This window comes from Rhinopithecus bieti, unplaced genomic scaffold (assembly GCF_001698545.2).
Source record: "Rhinopithecus bieti isolate Rb0 unplaced genomic scaffold, ASM169854v2 scaffold_10612, whole genome shotgun sequence".
Lineage (NCBI taxonomy): Eukaryota > Metazoa > Chordata > Mammalia > Primates > Cercopithecidae > Rhinopithecus > Rhinopithecus bieti.
Window position 1 is genome coordinate 2,929,997 of NW_016806990.1, and position 23,635 is coordinate 2,953,631.

Genomic DNA, 23,635 nt, shown 5'->3' on the forward strand with positions numbered 1-23,635 from the left:
TAAGTCTATGCCTCAATTTTATGTACAAAATAACACCTAGTAATATTAATCCTTTCATATATGCTTACATATTCATTTTTTTCTAGACTTAATTACTGAAATCAAACCAGATTTTCATATTAGAGTTCTAAAAAAAATACTTAAATGAAAGAAAACAAAAGCTTTAAAGCTACTTATAAAACCTAAAAAAACCCAAACATTTAAGTTCTAAAAGACATTAAAATATAATGAAAATAAGCAGTATATGGCATATCTACTGCTTAACTTCTCTATTTTCCAACCAACCTTTTAATCCCAATTTACTATGCTTTTCATAAACAGAATCAGCAGCAGCAGCAAACCTAAATATCTGCTGTGTGTCAGGTACTGTGCTGAAGCTCGGCACGGATTATTCCATTTACTTCTCACAACCATCCTAGAGATGGGTATTCTTAGTCATCATAATCCAATTTCCAGATGAAGAAACTATAACTTAGAGATATTAAGCAATTTTCCCCAAATGAGTGCTAGTAAAGCCAGGATATGAACTAAGCTATCTCATTCCAGAGCCTACCATCATAACCACTGCATTATATTAACTGTCTAACAACTTACACTCCCTCAATTCTCTCTGCGCCCATCCTGACCTTATCTACGAGTAATGATGATGATGAAGAAAATTCTTAACCAAGTTCCTGTGTTATTAGAAAGTACTTAAGTTGCCCCATTCTGTGTCAAGAAAATAACAGGAAAGAATAGTCCTGTCTATCCTTAATTCAGTATGCTCTGTCTAGCAAGGTGGCTGGTTATAAAATTAATGTAAACACACACACACACACACACACACAGACACACACACACACACACACACAATTTTCCTATATAAAACCAGTTACAAGATATACAAAAAGACATTATTTGCAAAAAACACCAGTTACAAAACATACAGAAAGATACTATTTGCAATAACTACAAAAAGATGAAATAACTTTAGTAAGTTATTATTAACAATACCTTTAATAAGAAATGTGCTGGATTTACATGAAGAAAACTTTAAACTCTAATGGACATTGAAAAAAAGACCACTTGAGTAAAAGAAAAGTCATACCTTATTCTTGGACTGAAATAATCAAGATGCCATTCTCCCTAAATTAATTTATAATTCAATGCCATACCAATCACAATACCAATGGAATTTTTAGTTTATTTGGGAATATAAACACCCCAGAATAACTACTGGTAGTAATATTCTGCAAAAGAAAAGGAACAATGGTAGCTAGTCCTAACAGATAATAAATGTATGATAAAGCTGCTGTCATTATATGTACTATTGCAAAAATAAATTCAAATACAATTCTGAATGCCACACTAGAGTGTGATATGATAAAGAGGGCATTTAAAATGAGCTGAAAGTGGATTATTCAATAAATGATATTGGAAAAAATGGGTAGTCATTTGAAAGAAAAGTTCTTTTTAAAAAGTTTTAGATTGGATCAAGGGCTTAATAAAAAAGGAAAACACAAAACTAGTAGGCAAGAGGGATGAAATGTTCTAAATCTCAGGGTTGGGAAAGCTCTTTTCAACCATGATACTTAGCCAGAAGCCAGCAAGGAAAAGACAAACTGGGCCATATAAAATGACAAACTTCTACATGGAAAATACTACCCACTAGAAAGAGATAAGAGAAATGACATAACAAAAGATTTTATTTTAATACATAAAAACTAAATCAGTGAGGAAAAAATTTGTTAACTATGTAACAAGTGGTTAGCACTGCTAGTTGTAGTTTTCGTTTTTCCTTTCCTATAATGTTTGAATGTATTACTTTTATAAAATGACAGCTTAAAATGCAATGCTAGTTATAATGATATTATAATTATTTCATCAAATTATGTACATCACCATTTTTTAAGTCTGTCTAATTTGAAGAAAAAACACTAGAGTATTTACCATTTCAGAATTAGAAGCATTATGAAGTTTCATAGCTTTCTCTTGAACATTTCCAATGACAGCATCTGCACATAAGGCCAGGGAAATAAGCACCACACCTTCAAGAAGGTATTAAAAAAACAAAAAAAACTCCTTATTTAAACATATGAACTATATTCAAGCTTTATCAGAAATTTCATTGGTCTAAAAAACAAAAGCAGATCTTCAACCACGTTTGTTTGGTAATCCAGAATATTCTTATTCACAATCAGTTGTAACAAGTACAAAGGTGATGATATTAAAAAAGATACACTAATAAACTGAGTTAGTTCTGTCACCATTATCACATTTCAACAGCATATCAAATAACAGTTCCACAAATATTCCACTAGTCTAATAGCTCCACTAGTTCTGAAAGTGTAGAAGAAACTCTTAGGATATCTGTCTATTGGGATTGGTGGCTAGTCAGTTAATTAAAAAAAAAAAAAAAAACAGATGAAGAGAAAAGCCATTTTGAAAACCCTATTATTACTAAAATGTTTAATTTAAATCACATAAATATGCACGCAGCTGTCAGGGCCTTTTTCTTTGAGCATGGGTCCTGAATAGAATTCTGTATTTTCTCCTTTGTATAAACACACTAATAGCACACATTTTCCATGATTTCCAAGGTGTTTTTGTGTAAAAGTGCCCTGCGGAGTACAGAATCCTTTCATATGTTTATGAGCTTCCCTCCAATATTCACAGTGTTTTTATCCACACCTCATTCAATAGTGATTTTATTGCTTGTCAATCAAGTTGTGTCAGTTAACTCAGTTTTCACAAAACAATTCTTTGTTCACACTCATTTTTGAAAAACTTAATACTGAGTTATGACATAATTATAATAAAGGTACAACTGACATAAACAAATCTGACAGTCAACACTATTCATTCCTGAGAAGCACCAAGTGCGTATGTGTACTTGGGAAGCAGGCTAGTAACTGACAATATCTAGGATGCAGGGTCGTCGGTCACTGTGCTTTACAGAAGGAGTCAAGAGCAGTCTTAGTTGTATCTATGAGTCTGATGGGGTTTAGAGAAATTTTTTCTTTCCTTTTGTTAACGCATAAGCAACCATAGGTAGCAGAAAAGTGTACGGACACGTGTGTATGCACCTCAGTCAATTAAGATTTAAGTTTTTATACTTATTCAACTTTGTATCATCTAACTTCTGATATATATATACATACACACATATATACTTTATACATTCAAAGTTTTATTTATATCTATCTTAAATAACCATTTTAACAGTTAACCTCCTCTCCTTTAGATAATATACTCTAAAAGATCAGGATAGCGATTTAAGTGCTCATGGATTATTCTTAATGATGAAGTATGGTTGGGTTCTAATTCTCTACAAAAATATGTCCATGGAACTCAGACAGGGTTAGCACTTAAGTTACAGTGAGAAGGTACAGAACCACTGGATTCAGCTCTTTCCATCGCTGTCACCATCACCACGCCCTCTGCCATCCTGTGTATGTAATTTCCCATTCATTATTCCTTCATCTCAGTCTGTCCTCCCACTATCTTTCCATGTGGGGAGTTATTATTCTCTGTTTTATGGGTGAAGCACAAAAGGGTGTGGCAATTTACCTGCGGCTATATTTTTAAGTAATTCAAATAGAATTTGAAGCCACGTCTCTCACTGCTAATTTGGTGCCTTCTCAAATATTGCCTTTTCATAAGTACAAGATTCACTTCTCTCAGTTTTCAAGTATAATCTTCCTTGAAGCAATCCTGAAAGATCTAGACCATGGGTTCCCAAGCCCCAGTCCCCGGCCTATTAGGAACCCGGCTGCACAGTGGGGGATAAGCAGCCAGTGAGCGAGCATTACCGCCTGAGCTCTGCCTCCTGTCAGATCAGCTGCGACAGTAGATTCTCATAGGAGCGGGGACACACTACTGTGAACTGCACATGTGAGGGATCTAGGTTGCACTCCTTATGAAAATCTAATGCCTAATGATCTGTGGTGGGAGAGTAGTTTCATCTGAAACCATCCTCCCCCACCACTCCCTGTTGAAAAACTGTCTTCCATGGAACCAGTCCCTGGTGCCAAGAAGGTTAGGGACTGCTGATCTAGACCATGTTAGAAACATCTGTAACTATACACTTTCTCTAAAATCAAGCAGTGAGTGAGTTCTGGTAGCTTCTACCAGAACCTTGGGGTTGCTAAAGGGTTGCTCCAAGATGCAGAACTGGTTACAGTTAAATACATTCATTCAGTTTGGTTAACCAGTTTAGTAAGTAAGATTGACAACTGGTGAGAGGTTCTGATTCTTAGGAAGAATAGTGAAGCTGATGTGAATAGTTTTTTTCATTATGTAATAGTTTGGACTTTTTCTCAAACATACTTTGTACTTGCTGATGTTATTATGATTATTGCTGTTCTCTCAGTTTCTAGAGAGTCCCAGATATTTTAAATTCTATTTTTGTCAGATTAGGAGATGGAATGTCACTAAGTTAGTCTTATTAGTAAAACTGACAATACTGCATATATAAACACCAAAGTACTCCCAATTTCTTTTCAAATAAAATAAAATAGAATTCCAATACTTAATTCTCATTTCTAAAATACTGCAATAACTAGTCTGCTTTTGAAAACCTAAATTTAATTTACAAAATTTCACACAGCACACTATAGAGAAAACTTACTTACAGTAGAAACTTCAAGCACTTTGAGGTAATGTCTATATTTATATTAAACTGTTTAATGTAACAGCACAGCACACCTTTCCTTCTTTAGCTAAAACAGTTACATGCAAATGTGCAAGTTTCAAAGTTTTTTTTCAGATGATAGTTGAAAACAATTACTACTGTTATTCCCCTATAACTCATATGTCTATTTCCAATTCCGCTTATCAAAGATTTTGACTGGGCAAATAGTGTCCTCTCCTGTCAAAATGCAAGCACACTAAAAAACAAACAAACAAATTGCTTTATCTACAGAGCTGTGGTACTTTCACTACACCTTATATGGAAAGTCCAAAAGCTTTATGTTAGATATGAAAATTGCAGCTGTCATACTATCATTTAAAATGCTTACAAAATATTCGAAATTCGTATTCTAAGCTAAAATGCCTATAAAAGCTAGAAATATAAATTGCTTACCTGTCAGGTTGAAATTTGGTGCAACTGTGCTGTCAGCAAGGGTAAACCATATCAGGCCGAGGCTCATACATATGGCAGCAGACACATCTGCAACATTATAACGCTTTCCTGTATAAAACAAATGTAAGTCGGCTTCATTATGCAAATACCCACTCAGCTTTGTGTTTGCTCTAGGTGTTAAGTAGAACATGGATTCGTTTTTTTATATCCAATGCCAAAAACATGAACACTTGGGTCAAGGCAGCAGTCACAAGAGGGCTTCTGAAAACTACCAATGGGAAGCAATATGTCCCTATACGTTAGAAACAAGAGCTACTTTATCTGGTATAATAGTGACACTAAAATACATACTTTGGCAAAAACTGACAGCAAGAATAATGCACATCCACAAACATTTAAAAAATTTCCTGGAAATTTAGTGCCTATTCTACTCTATGCATAATAAAAGGTTACTAATTTTCTTGTAGTTTGTAAGTTTACAAAGTAACCAGAATAATGAATCTGGTTACATAACTATGTTTGCAAATATCATAATGAGATTAACTTCCAGGCAGGTGAAAATTATTTTAATATAGCCTTATTTTAAAAATAAAATATAGTATGACTTTTTTGTAAGGTTTATAAGGACAATATTATATATGCCTAGTCAGTTGGGACAATAAATGTGATTTTTAATAGGGACTGAGGTCAATTATTTTTTCCTACATGAAGTTATCCTGAAGTGATACATGAAGTAGTTGAAAACACTTTCATTTTTAAAGCTTTATTCTGGGATGGTATCTAATGCATAAATGAAATCAGGCTGTATAAGAACTTCAGTGATACAGAAACACCCGACTATTAAAACACGAATATTCCTGATGACAATTAATAAGAACAACAGAAGCTACTTTCACTGTTTGTTGCTATCAGTACCTCCTCTTTTACTCCTATTTCCACAAAACTCATCACTTAGCTGGGGCTCTAAAAATCACTAAGCCAGCAGGGTTGGTAAAAACGCAGTTCTGCTCAGATTAAACTTTACTTCAATATGAGAACTGCCCATGTACAATGCAGGTGAAGTGTGGAGCCCTGGAGAGTAGAATGAAGGAACTGAAAAAAGGGACTTTTCCAGGTACTTCTGAGCTAGACCTTTAATACGTAAATATAGTATTGCTGGAAATGTGGTAGATTCCAAAATAAAATAATAAAACGAAGTATTATCTTTTCTTTTTCTTAAGTCCTAATTACTAACTTCAGACACTAAGGCATATCAGTGTGTTTTTTTTTTTTTTTTTTTTTTTGAGACGAGTCTCGCTGTGTCACCCAGGCTGCAGTGCAGTGGTGCGACCTCGGCTCACTGTAACTTCTGCCTTCTGGGTTCAAGCAATTCTTCTGCCTCAACCTCCAGAGTAGCTGGGACTACAGTCGTACACCACTATGCCTGGCTACTTTTTGTATTTTTAGTAGAGACAAGGTTTCACCATATTGGCCAGGCTGGTCTTGAACTCCTGATCTTGTGATCCGCATACCCTGGCATCCCACAGTGTTGGGATTACAGGCGTGAGCCACTGTGCGCGGCCATCAGTGTTTTTAGAATACCTTATTTTGGTAAGACATCATTCAGAATTGTTACAATACCTAGAATGCTCATTGAAAATATAATAGAAGTTTAATGTTTTTCCTAATGCTAGATGCCATAACATAGCCTATTAGTTTTAAAGAGTATAAAAAACATGTAATTACTATACCTTGAATAAAAACTCCTCCTAGCATAACAGGAATCAATTTGCAGCACTTGAAGATGACTTGGGTAGGGTAATTCAGGTAGCCCAAGGAAGTGTTTGATAACCCCATAGTACCCACAGTTAGAAAAGCTATTATCATGTAGGTTTTTCCTGGTATTCTGTAAAAGACAATTTTTAAAACCTTCATTTTGGGACCCAATTCATACTACTAAAAGATAATGTGTTCAAAATGTGTAAATGTCTAATTACTTTTCTAATTTCTGGTTACTATTTCTGGAAATATTAGTAAAAATACCACTATTTAAAAACTGTAATGCTCTTGCCTGTATAAAAGTTAAAAAAAAATACAATTAACCTTTTATTGTAACAATCATAAAATGAAGGGCCCTCATTTAGTTAAAAAAGAAACGTTTTAAGATTTTTACTTGAAGGTAAAATGTTGAACAAAAAGTTTTTTTTTTTTTTTTTAAACAGCAGTTCTAGCCACAAATAAAAACCACCTTAACCAAAGTTAGAAAAAAACAGTTTCTTTTTTTGTTTGCTTGAGACAAGCTCTCGCTTTGTTGCCCAGACTGGAATGCAGTGGCACAATCTCAGCTAACTGCAACCTCTGCCTCATGGGTTCAAGAAATTGTTTTGCTTTAGCCTCTTGAGTAGCTGGGACTACAGGTGTGCACCACCGTGCCCAGCTAATGTTGGCCTCCATAATGGTAAAAGGTACCTTAACTATTTTAAAACGAATTTTTAACTCTTGAATTGTTGTTCTGTTTCCTAATGTTTCCATCTAGCATTAGGAAAAATACATCTATCCATTCTGTTAAAATAACCCAAGAAGAATTTCTCTAGGAAAAGTTCATGTGGTTTAAAACCCTAGATATAATTTTTATTATAATATCTTATAGATCATCTCTCTGTATTCCATGTTATAATAATCAACTTTTAAGATGAGGTATCTGACTCCTCATGATTTCAAGTCTTTTAACTTTGGCTCTATCTAAAGTTCCTAAAGGAGATTCTTAATTCAGCATCTTCAGAATTTTGAGCCATTACTGTGAGCATATGCTCACTTTGATTAGATATTTAATGGTCTAAACTAATAATCTTGTACGCTGGTATGATGAACACAAACACAATGAGGCACTATTCATACTGACAATGCTGGAGAGTTAGATGTAATTTCCATTTTAGAATTTGTGTTGACATTGAAATTAAGGCAACAAAATTCCTTATCTTTTATATGGTTAGATATAAGGTAAAATAATTTACTGGAAAAAGTCAATTAAAATGCATCATTTACATTTCGATTCTGAGGGTTTTTTTTTTTCTACTTAAGTACTAATAGAGTAGTTAACCATGAAAATCCACGTGGGAACAACTTGGCATGCCCATATGCATCAGTATAAATGTGTTCATGCCATCCATGGGGTTTGACCCTCACTGGGATATCATCAGTGATGGTGGAGCACCACTTCTCCAGGTAAAATGATGAAAGTCATGGTGGTCAGATTTCCTCAAAGATAAATGGCAAATCATTGGCAAAGAATAAAAATTCAAGTCAGAAACATTATAAGGAATGAGTAGAAAAGTAGCACAGTACAGGTAGAAAGAAAACCAGCCTGAAACTCAGGGGAACTAAATCCAAAAGTAGCTCCAAAAGGAGCTCAAAAAATTCTCAGCAGTCCTCTAGGTCTTTGTTTTCTCACTGGTAAAATGAAGACATTAGATTTGATCAGCTTGCCTCCAGAATACTCACTATTTCTATTTTATTTAATATGTTGATTGCTTCCTTAGAAATGGGGAGAAAATTTTTTTTGAGACCGAGTCTCGCTCTTGTTGCCCAGGCTGGAGTGCAGTGGCACCATCTTGGCTCAATGCAACCTCCACCTCCCGGGTTCAAATCATTCTCCTGCCTCAGCCTCCTGAGTAGCTAGGATTACAAGTGCCTGCCACCACGTCCAGCTAATTATATATTTTTGGTAGAGACGGGGCTTCACCATGTTGGCCAGGTTGGTCTCAAACTCCTAACCTCAGGTGATCAACCGCTTTGGCCTCCCAAAGTGCTAGGATTACAGGTGTGAGCCACCGTGCCTGGCCGGGAGAAAATTTTAACTTTAAAAACCTCTTCAAGACAAATCTGAGAGCTCTCCTTAATTAAAAACTCATAATAATTAATAATAACGTTACAAGGTATTCTTTGATGAAAAATAATTAGCAGTATATTTAGGATACTACAGTTTATGATGTACTTTAGCACGCATTACCACATATGATCCTCAAAATAAAATTTAGAGTATTATAGAAACTTCTCTGAGGTCTTGACAGATGTAATAAGACCCAAGTGCCAAGACCCAAACCCATGTTTCTAACTCCAAATTCTCAATGAGTATTGATGTACTTATTCCAGTATGTCGGTATTCATAATAGGAAGAAGAAAAAAATAACAACAGCAAAGAGTTTAGCTAATTAAAAGTCTGAGTAGCAGTACCATTAAATAAATTCAGATATGGGTGTATATACAGAAATAAATTCAGAAAGGTTTCAATTCATTACATTTATTATAAATACATAAATTCTTCTCCCAAATTGTTTCACTTATAAATTATTATTATTTTTTAAATATGTTATGGTCATGTGATTTAAAAGTTGGGATAAACATGGACTGAGGCCCCCTCCCCTCTCATCTGGGTAGCTGATAGCGAGGTATTTCTTTCTGAAATGTAACAGGACATGCATCGTCATTGTATCATTTTTCACGTACAAAGACAGTATTAGTGTCTTTTACCTTAGAAGCAATCTTACCTTAGAAGGCCCAGTAGTTTGCAATAAGTAGTGAATCATCATCAAGCTTCCTTATGTATTAGTCTTGACAGATATATTTAATTACTTCCTATTCTATCACCTATGGCTATTCCCAGTACTCCTCTAGGTCTTTGTTTTCTCATTGGTAAAATGAGGAAGTTGGATTTCATTGGCTTGCCTCCATGATTCTATCATGGAGAATCATGATAAAACAAAAAAATAATGAAGATGATACTCTAAGGTTCAAATATTTTTACAATAATTGCTACTGTAATTTACTGGCAATAAAGACAAGTTGAGAGGCAAAATTAGACCCATGAAGAAACCTGTAATATAGATTTAAATATGTAAATCTGTAGTTACCTTGATACAAACTTCAAAACCATTTTATGATAAAAAAAAAAGCTGCACAATTTTTGAAATCTTTGCTAAAGGATTAAACATTTGTATCAAGGTATGTCAGTATTACAGTTGTTATCACATTTAAGCTGCACAATAGATACATGATATATACACACATTAGGGTATAACAGAATGAGCACACTTCTTACATTAACCAAGAAAATTTTACATTCAAATTCTTAACCACTTTCTGTTTATAATCAGAGACTAAGTTTTATTGCATACTGTTCTATATGCCATTAAAAATACATCAAGATATTTCTCAAATCTAGATGGTTGCTAACTGAAATGATATTGTCAAACAAGCACATTTGGTCTTGATGAAAAGGAATGAAATATGTTTCTCTAATGCTTAAGAATGCAACCTCAGTTATCAGACATCATATGGCAATGTCAGCTGGGGCATATCCCACAAAAACTTCACATTCTAAAAAAGCATTATAACAGATACAGACTTGGTATCCCTCATCCAACTTGCTGGGGATGGACCAGAAGTGTTTCAAATATCAATTTTTTTTCAGATTTTGGAATATTTGCATCTGCACAGTAAGGTATCTTGGGGAATGGGACACAGGTCTTAATATGAGATTTATGTTTCATATATGCATTATACACATAATCTGAAGGTAATTTTATAGAACATTTTTGATATGGTTTGGCTCTGTGTCCCCACTTAAATCTCATCTTGAATTGTACTCCCATAATTTCCATGTGTTGTGGGAGGGACCCAGTGGGAGATAATTTGAATCATGGGGGTGGTTCCCCCATACTATTCTCATGGTAGTGAATAAGTCTCACAAAATCTGATGGTTTTATCAGGGGTTTCCACTTTTGCCTCTTCCTCATTTTCTCTTGCAACCACCATGTAAGAAGTGCCTTTTGACTCCTGCCATGATTCTGAGGACTCCCTAGCCATGTGGAACTATAAGTCCAATTAAACCTCTTTTTCTTCCCAGTCTTGGGTATGTCTTTATGAGCAAAGTGAAAATGGACTAATAACAGTACATTGGTACCGGGAGTGAGGTGTTGCTGAAATGAGACCCAAAAATGTGGAAGCAACTTTGGAACTGGGTATCAGGCAGAGGCTGGAAGAGTTTGGAGGACTAAGAAGACAGGAAAATGTAGGACAGTTTGGAACTACCTAGAGACTTGTTGAATGGCTTTGGCAAAAAAGCTGATAGTGATATGAACAATAAGGTCCAGGCTGAGGTGGTCTCGGAGATGAGGAACTCGTTGGGAACTAGAGCAAAGGTGACTCTTGTTATGTTTTAGCAAAGAAACTGGTGGCATTTGCCCCTGCCCTAGAGATCTTTGGAACTTTGAGATGATTTAGGGTATCTTGTGGAAGAAATTTCTAAGCAGCAAAGCATTCAAAAGGTAACTTGGGTGCTGTTGAAAGCATTCCATTTTAAAAGGGAAACAGAGCAAAAAGGTTCAGAAAATTTGCAGCCTGATGATGCAGAAGAAAAACCCATTGTTTGAGAAGAAACTCAAGCTGGCTGCAGAAATTTGCATAAGTAACAAGGATCTGAATGTTAATTCCCAAGACAATTGGGAAAATGTCTCTAGAACATGTCATAGGTCTTCATGGCAGCCACTCCCATCACAGGCCAGGAAGTCTAGGAGGAAAAAATGGTTTCGTGGGCCGGGCTCAGGGTCACTACACTATGTGCAGCTTAAGAACTTGGTGCCCTACATCCCAACTGTCCCAGAGCTGGTCACGGTGCACATTTTATATAATTTTGTGCACAAAACAAAATCTGTGTTAAGTACTTATGTTTGGAAGTTTCTACTTGTGTCACATTGGCACTCAAAACTTTTCTAATTTTGGAGCATTTCTAGATTTTGGATTTTTGGATTAGGGATGCTCAACCTGTACTGATATTTCATTTCACCACTATAGTGACGTTAGTTGCACTATAAATCAGTAACTGCACCTACTTCAGCAGAATTTATAAAAACCAAGTATGTACATCATGTTTTTTATCATGTTTTAAGAAGATGCAATACTGTAAGTTGAGCCTAAAGCTATTATTTTTTTTTGTAATACCGCATTTAAGGAGACACTTCATTTTTTTCAGTGTATAAATGAATAAAATGTATTTAGTATTAAGTTGGTTATACCGACAAGAGATTGTGCTTATTAGATATTTTGTTAATAGAAGTATAAATTTCATGCATATTCAGTATGCCAAAAAAATTCAACTAATACGAGTGAAATATCAAAAAATAAAAACAAACCACATACCTCCTCCTTTTGTCCTGAATAAGCTGAAGTTCTATTAGGCCAAATATGGAGTAAAAGGCAAACTGCACTAAGGTAAGGTACCAGCCATAGGACTTAAAACCCTCCACTGAAAATATTAATTCCTGTCAAAAGACACATGAACACTGTTAAGTCCAAGGTAGCACATTAATTTCCTAAAAATACATTCTTATAAACACAACATTTTTAAAGAAACCAAGCCCCAACTCCAACAACAACAAAATGTAAATTAGAGAGGTCAGAAGCTCTTTCATATTGACAATGTTATTTTTTGAAATTCTTGTGCCATAGATGATATAAACCTTCTTTTAGAGGAAATGGTTAATTTGCCTAAACATATTATTAATATTTATATCCGTTATTAATAAGCCATTCTTAACAAGTCACTATGAGGTATTCTAATAGTTATCTGGTTTTTATAATTGAATAAATCAAATTGATCAATAAATCAAACCGAATAAATGAAGTGTATGTATGAATATGTGTATATCTATTAAAAAACACTTCATTACCAAACCCTAACCATTTTCTCTGAACTATTTTGATATGTAATTATATGTAACAGTAGCAATGTCAGTTTTCACAAAATGAAAGTGGTTAAGTTATAAACATAATTAGCAGGGGTTTGTGTAACTCAAAAAAACTTTGCATAAACTAATTATAAACTAAAATATCTGATTATTTAGAGAAAATGTATTTAATTAAACTTACAGGGCAAATTTCAAATTAATTTTCCATTGCAATGGCTAACTCTGTTCCCAAGCTATTTGGTAACAGTGGTATACTGAAGAAAAAAATGTTTCTAAAATGTTTCTCAACAAGAAAGTCTAATCTCTATTTTGAATTGTTCTTCATTGTGGCATCTCAAGTTTTTTATCACCTACTAGTGGAATATCAGTTATTATAAATATTAAAATTTGTAATTCATTTTTGTTTTACATTAAAATTCTTCATAGCATTCTTGCAAGCTAGCTAACTAAAAAAGTCACAATTCCATGTTCACTTACATTTCCCTTGATATTTCATCTCTACAAGACAATGAAAAGAATACAATTTTAAATTCACTAACTTTTAGTACTAAAGAATACTGGAAATATTATCTGTGTTTTAAGAAAATACATCATTCTCCTTTCCTTGAATTACAAAGGCTTTCTCTTGTTATGGGAAAATATTCACGAATTAAATGACCATTAATAAAATTAGAACCCATTCCAACATCCTGTTTTCACTAGCCCAGATCCTCACCCATCCAGCCCATGTCTTTGAAGGTCAGAAATTTGCTCCTGGCCAAAGGTATACAACTTCTCCAAATATAATGTAAATATGACACAAATTGTTGCAGTGTTAGAAATGTTTTGTGACAGCAAAAAATCACAGAACAATAAGATTCTGGCAAAATTAGAAGACAAAGCAAATAAGAATGAGAATATAAGGGGTGTTTAAAAAAGAAATAATTCAAATATTATAGGATTAAAGAAATACCTTTAGAAAACCATAAAATATCCTGATATATTTTTGCAAAAATGATCTTTTATTATTGAGCTCCAAGAATCGAGTAAAGTACACTATTATTCAATAATGTTCCAAGACATCAATCAGTATTTGAATCATTTATTTCTCTTGGAAACACATGGTTGCAATTATTACCGACATTTTGTTAAATATTTAAAAATTAATTTTCATAATTACAGTTTTTCAAGGTAGTCTCTACATGTAACTCCTCCCCACTTAAAATATTTAACTCTTGAATTTTGATCTGTTTTCTGTTTTAAGAAGCTCTTTTCTACTACTATACTAAAAAATTCAAATTTATGAATCAGTCAGTATCCCGTAAGTGACTATCTCGGGCAAAACTGGTAAGTGCCCATACTGACTGCAATTATTATAAATAATTAACATATTACAAACATATAACTTTTTTACCTGTAAATACCCATAAATTAGGTAAAATACAAAAACTCCAGCAACACATATGAAAAACTGAGTAAGTTTGTTAAACTTGCTGAGATTCATGCCAAGTACCACGATGTCGTCAATTGACTTGATGTGTGGTGACATTGCTTGGGTTTTGGATGGCACAGTGATAGAAATATATTTCCTGGAATTGTTGAACTTTAGATCCATTGTTATTTTGCTGCATTCAATGCTTTCAGAGTTATCTTTGTTGGTTTCCTGAACTCTTTTGTCCTGTATGTCTCTTGCTTGCTGTGTCAAGTCCTAGAGAAGGAAATAGCACGTAAAAGAAAACATTTAGATGATAAAGTGTAATCCTCCAAATCATATTCCAAATCATACTTTAAAATTATACAAATGTCTGCTTCTCTCTGGATATTAGTATATTAATTACTGTATTCTAGGTTCCAAACCACCAAAAACAATATGCCTACAATCTTTAAACAATTTGTCTACAGTTGATAAAGATTAGTACATCACTAAACTGAATATAAACCATACTTATTTCCACAGCAACAAAAGCTAGTATTTCATCAAAAAACATGCCTTTGCATCTATATATACAGTTGATGCATAACATCTTCAACATTAAAGTCAATCTTTATTTGTAGAAGAGTAAAAACAAAGTAATTCTCCTTTAAATACTAAGATAATTCTAAGATATATTTGCTAATGACATTTAAAAAATAAACTAAAAAAACAAAGGCTGGGTGTGGTGGCTCATGCCTGTAATCCCAACATTTTGGGAGGCTGAAGCAGAGAGATTGCTTGAGACCAGAAGTTCAAGACCAGCCTGGGCAACATAGCAAGATGCTCTCTCTACAAAATAAAATAAAATAAAATAAAAAAATTAGCTGGGCATGGTGGTGCACACCTGTAGTCCTAGGTACTCAGGAGGCTGAGGCAGGAGGATCACTTGAGTCCAGGAGTTTGAGGCTGCAGTAATCTATGATTGCACCACTGCACTCCAGCCTGGGCGACAGAGCCAGACCCTGTCTCTAGAAAATAAATGGAAACAAACAAACAAACAAAACCCCCAAAACTAAGGTCCTTACAAAGCTAGATTTATCACAGACTACAGAAAGCACAATATGCTTCAGCAGTAGCATCTCTTAGGTTAAAAAACGTTTTCTTCCTCTGGAGCAAATCATTTTAATTTAATTTACATTCTTCTGGGATGTAAAAGGCTGGAGAAAATAAGTCATTTTTTGTCAGTTTAAAAAAAGTTATGAAGCCACCAATTTCTCTTTGGATTTATATAAACTGAACTCCATGTAAAGACTGAGGACAGACTGAAGAATTATGACAAAGTATAGAACAAACCTATGTAAAATAAGTTATTTTCTTAGAAATGACTGATCTGTTTTTAATTCCAGTGGGAACAAAAATTTAAACTCTGCAGCATAAACAGAAATAAGAATAATTTTGACAGTGTTTTCCTTTGGTAATTTCTTTTTAAAAACTGTTAAAAGATGGTTTAAAATGGCCAAAATTAGAGTCGCCTCTTCACGATCACTTCTCGTTTGCTAATTTATAGAGGTTAACCAAGTCATCCTTAGGAATTAAAGGAGGGGTCAAGGATCTGAATACCACTTGTAACTAAAAACACGCAGTCACCATAACATTTTATAGGGCACCTGCCATATTCCTAAATAGAAAAGTAATTTCATGAAGTTTACTGCGTTCCTCTTGTTTATTCTTCGCTTTCCTTTGTTCTTGCTTCCCACATTATGTTTCAATCACTGTCATTTGTAAGACTTTTTATGTAATCTCGCAGGACACCTTTGAGATGTGACTTTCTTTTAAAACCATGCTTTAAATGATCTCTCCTAAATATTTGGTCAGATCTGTCCTTGAATCTACATTCAAAACGAAGAGATGAAAACCTTAACAATTTACTCTTTTCTCTGTGTGGGCATGGATATAGAGTACCATTCCAATAAACCCGGCCTCACACAGGTTTCTAAGTTTGCTCTCCCTCCACTCTCAATAAAGCCGTAAACCCCCCATGTTTCACTCCTGAAATACACCAGGGACTTTCAAACACCCCTGCCTTCTGTTCATGATGCCCTTTCAGTCTGAGGTCTTCTTTCTCAAGGTCAGGTTTGAAGTTCAGCTTTACTATCCCCTCCTTTGTGACACCATCACTAATCCTCCCAGTTATTAGAAAACAGAACTTGAAAGGCAAGATTCAAATCTTATTTGTCTCTGTGTCCTTGATACCTGGCATATACTCTGATGTGATATTCAGATGAACCAAATAAACTGATCCTTCCTCTTGATACCCTCAAACTTCAGCTTGCAGTCACTCACCTTCTGCTTGGATATGATTTTTGAAATGGATGGTGGTACTGGCAAACTTTATCAGTAAAACTGAAAATATTATAGAAAAAGAGGGGGGAAATTTACAAACAATGCTTATATATTTACACATACATGCAGAATAAATAAAACTAGAAATATCTTTCCTGCTTTTATTGGCATCAAAACATTTCTCCAGAAGGTCACGCTTTCCCAAAGTCACCTTCTTCTGAGATGTTTGTAATTTAGCAAACTGCCAAGCATATTGTAACGACTCAATACAATTATAGGTAATAGTATAAGAAAGCAGTATAACATAATGCTTTCCCCATGCTTTGGAATTTTGACAGATATGAGTTCAAGTTCTGGCTTTGCTACTTATTAGCTGAGAAGCCTTGGGCAAATCGTTTAACTTTTCTGAGCTTTAGGTTCTGTACCTTCAAAAGTGGGAGGAGTTAAAAATGTGCCTATCACAGGATTTTGGTTAGGACTGTATGAAATAAATGTAACATTGCCTGGCATATGACAGTCCAAAAGTGTGTTAGTTGTCATCCTTCAACTTTTTAGAAATATTGCTAGGGTGATATGGTATTTAGAAATATTGCTAGGGTGATATGGTATTTAGAAATATCGCTAGGGTGATATGGTGTGCTCAAGATGACTCACCCCTTTGATGTGCAGCTGGAAATACAGACCTGAATTTCCAACGCTGCCTTCTCTGCTGAGATCCAGAGTTCTGTGTCTAAATGCTTCTTTGATACCTCCACTCATAGGCTCTGCTGGCATCTCATATTTAATATGGCCAAAGCTGATTATTTTCCCCTCAAAACAAATCTACTGTTGGTTCCTATATTCCCAATCTCACTTAACAGTACCTAATATGAAACACAAGCTAAAAATCTGGGAGTTGTCTTAACAATCTTTGCTTTTCCTCACGTTCTTTACTTTGCCAAGATTCCTGTTAACTCCACATCTATAACTATATCTAAAATCTGTTTTGGACCCTACTCCATCAGGCAGCCATTCTCTCTTGCCTAGATAACTAGACAGTTTATAATTAATTCTTCCCTTTCTGACCCATCTGTCACATGGCTCAACGTGAAGTCTGATCATGCTGCATCCATGAATAAGGCCTCGAAGTTAAAAACAAGTTGATGTCCTGTACCCTAATATCATATTATACATATTTTTCAAATTCCTAAATTATAATGGTATAGCTTTTTTGTTTTTATACTTGTTTCTCCTAAAAGCCTATGAAATCCTTAAAGCAAGAGGTATCTTCATATGATGTTCTAGCACATAACAAAAATGTAAGATTAAATGAAGGGCTCTACTGCTCTTTAGCAAGCACCGTTTATTTTTAAATTTTATTTATTTATTTTTTTTGAGACGGAGTCTCCCTCATCGCCCAGGCTGGAGTACAGTGGCGCAATCTCGGCTCACTGCAACTTCCTCCTCCCGGGTTCATGCCATTCTCCTGCCTCAGCCTCCTGAGCAGCTGGGATTACATGCACCCGCCACCACGCCCGGCTAATTTTTTGTATTTTAAGTAGAAACGGGGTTTCACCATGTTAGCCAGGATGGTCTTGATCTCCTGACCTCATGATCCGCCCTCCTCGGCCTCCTAAAGTGCTGGGATTACAGGCGTGAGCCACGGCGCCAGGCCAGCAAGCAACATTTATTTAATCAACGTTATTCAGCTCCTTTCCAACACTTTACCACTTCTAATACACTTCTTGGCAACTTTATGTGCTGCAGATCTAGGCCACATGTGCAGAATGAAATCTCTCTATCACTGTCTTTTCTACATGTGTGCCAAAATACCGACATCGCTACTGAAACTCCCCACAAAACATTTGAAATGAACATGAAAATTTGCTTTTCCTTTGCTTGAGGCATCAGTCTCATAAAACTTGCCCACCAAAGCCTTGCATTTAGAATGCTGTTTTATTAATAAGAACATCACTAGTGAGAAAGTGTGACTGATGAAGACTGCTGATATATAATAACTAGGATCACTGGGGAATGTTTGCCATATCCCTTCCACTTCGAACATTAATGATTGATATTAACCTTCATCTAAAAAAAAATGGGCCAAACTCTTTGTGGTGCAGGGGCAAAATGAAGCATGGAATTAAAATTAGTTTTCAGACTAAATGATCAAGATTGTGCTTTGCTTTTGAAGCTCACAGTAATCCTTGAAACTAATATACATATATATATTAAAAAATCACAGGTGTGTATCATTGCCTGAGACCTCTTCCTAAATTCAACAGATAATCAACTTCAATTGCTAAAATGGAATAAAAAGGTACCGTTTCCGGCATCAATATATATTTAAAAATTAAAATTAGTGATAATGTTGAGTTACAATAACCTATTGAAGTCACAATTATTTCAGTTTTTGAGTTTTCCAATCTGAAGGACAAAAGTCCCACAACAAACAAGGTAGAATATGAAAAAAAATGTCATTACGGTGTCATTAACCTGAAAAAACGTGATTTTAACTATATTTTGCCACGCTCAACGTTACAAATAAAAGAATCTTACCATGCCATTATGCCTTGATTAACTGCGCTCCGGAATCAATCATGGCCTATGGTGTACGATTACAAAACAGAAAAAAACAAAGTTCCATCTCATTTCTTTGTACAAAGGTGGAGAAACCCTGTGCTAATTTTTGAAGACTATTCTTTTTTTCTCTTCCCAAGAGAAAAAGTTAACACTAGGACTTAATCTATATATTAAGCAATTACGTAAAATAACGCTGCATAAATTATTTTGAAATGCTGTCTCTCTTCCAAGTTCCAAACTATCTCAATTTGCTTAGAAAAACGCTTAATTAAAAAACAGTTCTAGCCTTCTGATATCCTAATGTAGAAAAAATGCAGATACTCAACACTTAAGATTTTGTTAGCACATCAAATCATTCCATCTTTTACTTTCAATATTCCTTAAAAAATAATAAAAAGACGGGAGAGAAAATTCAGTTGCAAAGACTGGAGGAAACCTGCAGAACTTCTAGTGGAAGTTTATGCCATAAGTTTAATAGCCCAGCCAGAACAATCACATTCTACATAAAGCCAAATGAAGATAAGAGTATCTTGGAGTGCCCCTACTTAATAAACACGGAACCAGGAAACAGTTAACTGCAAATACAGTCTGGAGGTATCCAGGTGAATGACAGTTCTCCAGAGACCCCGAGAACAGCGTAAAAGACCCCTTGAGGTCACCTCACCCCTGCGAGTCCACGGATTGGGATCTGAGGGAGTTCTCGCCAGCCCGAGGGCGAGAAACGGGCGAGGAGGTACAGATGCTCCTCCCTGGAAACCGCCCGGCTGGTTTCCGCTCTTTAAAAAAAGGGAGTCACCCGTTCCTTCCATCCCGACCTCATCCACTCCTCGAATGCTCCTTCTGGATGAGGAAGATGGGCAGTGTCAAAGTTTTCTGGAGGAGAGGAGATCTGGGTCCCAAACACAGGAAAGGCCCCGAAGGCACGCGTACCCCAAGGCCGGTATGTCACCCGGAAGGATGACCGCAGCCTGGGTGGCACCTCAGCCAGACGGAGCATCTCCCCCTCCCCAGGTCTGTCGCCATCACCTCCTCTTCCTCCTCCTCCTCCTCTCCCACTCCTGCACTTTCACCGCGGCGGTCGCCTCCCCGGAAACCACTCTCAACTCCGGCGTCCGAGGGACACTTCCGCCTATGTGTCCCTGCGCGCGTGCGCAGACGCGTGGCCCCGCCTCCCGACAGGACTGTGGCTGCCGCCAGCGTGCTCGCCGTTACCTCCCGCGCATGCTCTATCGGGTAGAGACGTAAGGCAGGTACTGCCAAGGTGGGCCCGGCGGTGTGAGGGTCACCTTTCAGCCCTTACCTCTACCCGCTGAAATGGAATAGGGCGGTGAGCGCCGATCTGCTGGAGAATCTCGTTATCCCATCGGCGCTCTGCCTGCTCCTGGCCTCCAAGCCTCTGAAGCCCCCCGGATTTCAGCTGCCGGCTACCCCCGAGCCCGTGGTGCCCACGAGAGGCGGCTTTACGTCAGCGGCCCTGGGCTGAGATTTGAGAACGCGACCGAGTGGAGAATGTTGGAGCCAGATTTTAAAATCCTTGGCTTCCTTATTCTTGCTACTTGATGTAAATGAGATGCGGCAAAGTCACAGTACCTGTTTTTATGTTTTTGCCGGGTTCATACGGGCTTCTCCGGTGAAGATGGGCCGAAGTAAAGCTTGTGTTGCTTCTGCCGTTATTACTCATCCTGTAGCTGCAGCAACCGTGGTCCTTGCAGCATTGTTTTGATAGTGCTGCTTAATTCTTGGAAGGTAAATCTCAAAGCTTGAGGACCAGCCATCAAAATTTTTGTAAACGTTTTCCCCGCATTTAGGGCCACATCTATCACTACTGAGATGTAATAATGTAAAATCCAAGACGGTTTGGGGATGAGCCGTTTTCAGAGAACACTTAAGGAAAATATTACTGTAACGAAGATGGACAATTTTTGAAAGCATGCCTTGGATACCAGAAAGGGATAAATTGGATTAATATATATGTTAGAATCCAGTCAGTTATGTACAACTTTTAAAATTTTATAGGCACTCTTCAGAAAGGGTAGCATTTGTGCCTTGTATTGGGATTGAGAGTTTGTAATAAAGCAAGGCACCTACTTTGATGGTGAGAAAAAAAGGTCTGGGTAGACATTTTCATTTAATACTTGCCAACCTTGTTAGGCTGGTGTTAGCAACATTTAGGAATGTTGAAATGGAGGCTTAGAGAACTTAAATTTCCTCAAGAGATAGTAAATGACAAAACCTTTCAGTGATGTCATATCGTCACTGTATAATGTGGATTTAGTACCACTGTTAGCCATTTATATGATGGTTATTTATCAAGCATCTATTAAATGGGCATATGTATAGGTCGTATTCATAAACTATGCATATGAGCTTCCTGCCCTGAAGAAATTAGGGGTTTCCATGAGAAAGTAAATGGCAGTATAAAAAACTTAAGGTCCAAGAGGTGTTACAAAGTACCATCTGCTCATGCCTGGACTACTGCAGTAGCTGTGAGCATAGCTTTCTACATTCCCTTTATTTCTCTACATAGTTGCCTTCAGCAGCTAGAGTGATCCCGTTAGAACTTGAATATGCCACTCCTCTGTGCAGAACCTTTTAGTGGCTTACCAGCACATTAAAGTTCAAAATTCTTATTCTGACTTTTAAGACTGAACTTGTTCTTGAGGGGTCACATTCAAGCTACACTGCGGAGCTTTTCTAATTGTCTCCAAGCACAGCAAGCATCAGTGCTTTGTAGCTGTTGTTCCTTCTGCGTGGAACACTGCCCTCTCAGATGTCCACAGAGCTTGCTTGCTCATTGTTTTCCAGTCACTGCTCAAATGTCACCTGGCTCTTCTCTGACTACCAAGTCAGTGAAATACTTTTACAGGTCAAATGTGAAATGTACGAAAGACTATCTGGAGTAGTACTTATTACAGAGTAGGTGTTTAATAAATATCGACTCTCTTACGATACTTCTCATTTACTCTTGTGATAACCATGTGGTTAAAAAAAAAAGACTTGCAGCTATGAATTGGTTTTTTACTGATTGATTGATGATTGATTGATTGAGGCAGAGGCTCACTCTGTCGCTCAGGCTGGAGTGCAGTGGCGCATCTCAGCTCACTGCAACCTCTGCCTTCTGGGTTCAAGCCATTCTCCTGTCTCAGCCTCCCAAGTAGCTGGGATTATAGGCGCCTGTCATCATGCCCAGCTAATTTTTGTATTTTTAGTAGAGATGGGGTTTCACCATATTGGCCAGGCTGGTCTCAAACTCCTGACCTCAAGTGATCCACCCGCTCGGCCTCCCAAAGTGCTAGGATTACAGGTGTGAGCCACCGCGCCTGGCCCTATGAATTGGTTTTAAATTTTTAAGAAATTAATAATCCTGTAGTGTCAGAAACCTTTGGTGTCTTGACTCACATCTTCTGAGCATCACCTCTCATTTCTGTCTTGGTTGTGGGGGGTGCAGTTTCATGCAATCTTCCACATTCATCCCCCTGACAGCTTCTCCTCTCCCACATTTACCAGGCCTCTTTGCTTTCTTCCCTGAGGTTCTTCGGACTTCACAGATTCCAGCAATAGCTCTCTCAGCTCCTGCCCTGCACAGCTTTGAAGTGCTGGTAAGTCAACACATCTGGGGCGCTTCAACCAAGGGGTGACAGTCGCTGATGGATAAATTCTCCTGCTTCTTACGCTTGAGCAAGATCAGTTTTGTAGGCCATTCTGTGTGTTTTTCAGAAAGTACCAGTGAAATTGAATTCTGGTTTCTCACAATAGCAACTTCAATAACACATTCTTGTATTGTGTCTATATTCTCCTTTCCGTCCTCTCATTGTTTCTCACTAGGATCACATCCCAAATTACCTGTCCCCACATAAGTAGTTGTCTCAGGTTTTGAGGGAAACCAAGCTAAGAAATTTGATGTAAGAAGAAAGTCTAGAATGCAGCTCCTCAGAACTCTGGAAGTGGGTTCCTTTGCAGTCAGAAGACAACAAGGACTTTCTTAGTGATATTAAGGGGAGGACATGTGCATGACCTAACAATTAAGGCTCTTTCTTACTAAAGCTGATATGACTACTGCCTCTTTGGATGTCTAGCCCATCAGCAGCAAAGATTGATGGTAAATTCCATAAGGAGAGCAGACAGTTGCTGACTGATTACACAAAAGTCCTTCCTTCTTGGAGAGAGTCGTGGTTTGTACTTACGGAACTGACACTTCTCTTGATATGACTTCTCTTGTTCACGGTGCTTCTGCCAATGCCATTATCTAATAGAGTTACAAACACATGATTGACTCACTTTCTTTCTTTCTTCCTCCCTCCCTTCCTCTCTCGCTCCCTCTTTCTTTTTTCTTTTCTTTTGTCTTCTCTCTCTCTCTCTCCCCTTCCTCCCTCCTCTCCCCTCCCACCTTCCCTCCCTCGCTCCCTCCCTTCCTTCCTTCCTTCCTTCCTCCCTTCCTTCCTTGACACAGAGGCTCACTCTGTTGCCCAGGCTCGAGTGCAGTGGCGCAATCTTAGTTCACTGCAACCTCTGCCTCCCAGGTTCAAGCCATTCTCCTGCCTCAGCCTC

At 36.9% G+C, this 23,635-nt stretch overlaps 1 protein-coding gene and 1 long non-coding RNA gene across 20 annotated transcripts in view; one reads left to right on the top strand and one right to left on the bottom strand.

Moving 5' to 3' along the window:
- Window positions 1-17: 17 nt before the first annotated feature.
- Window positions 18-20,460, bottom strand: SLC35B3 (solute carrier family 35 member B3). Of its 16 annotated transcripts, none has more exons than XM_017879632.1 (9): window positions 20,018-20,209; window positions 19,064-19,109; window positions 16,526-16,585; window positions 14,183-14,476; window positions 12,242-12,363; window positions 6,796-6,950; window positions 5,066-5,173; window positions 1,930-2,027; window positions 18-1,229 (listed from the first exon to the last, which is right to left on the bottom strand). In XM_017879632.1, the coding sequence occupies exons 4-9, from the start codon at window positions 14,381-14,383 to the stop codon at window positions 1,158-1,160; spliced, it is 756 nt and encodes a 251-aa protein (XP_017735121.1). In that variant the 5' UTR covers window positions 14,384-14,476; window positions 16,526-16,585; window positions 19,064-19,109; window positions 20,018-20,209; the 3' UTR covers window positions 18-1,157. The 16 variants fall into 16 exon arrangements, with proteins under 16 accessions (XP_017735121.1, XP_017735120.1, XP_017735118.1 ...); XM_017879631.1 differs by having other exon boundaries at window positions 19,903-20,209; XM_017879629.1 differs by having other exon boundaries at window positions 19,752-20,209.
- Window positions 20,260-23,635, top strand: part of LOC108534330 (uncharacterized) — a 324,475-nt gene continuing 321,099 nt past the window's right edge. For 3 of the 4 annotated variants that reach the window (XR_001886942.1, XR_001886943.1, XR_001886945.1), the window contains exons 1-2: window positions 20,340-20,833; window positions 22,618-22,686. This is a non-coding gene — a long non-coding RNA (uncharacterized LOC108534330). Of the gene's footprint in view, window positions 20,834-22,617; window positions 22,687-23,635 lie in introns of all 4 variants that reach the window. The other variant, XR_001886944.1, reaches the window with a different exon arrangement.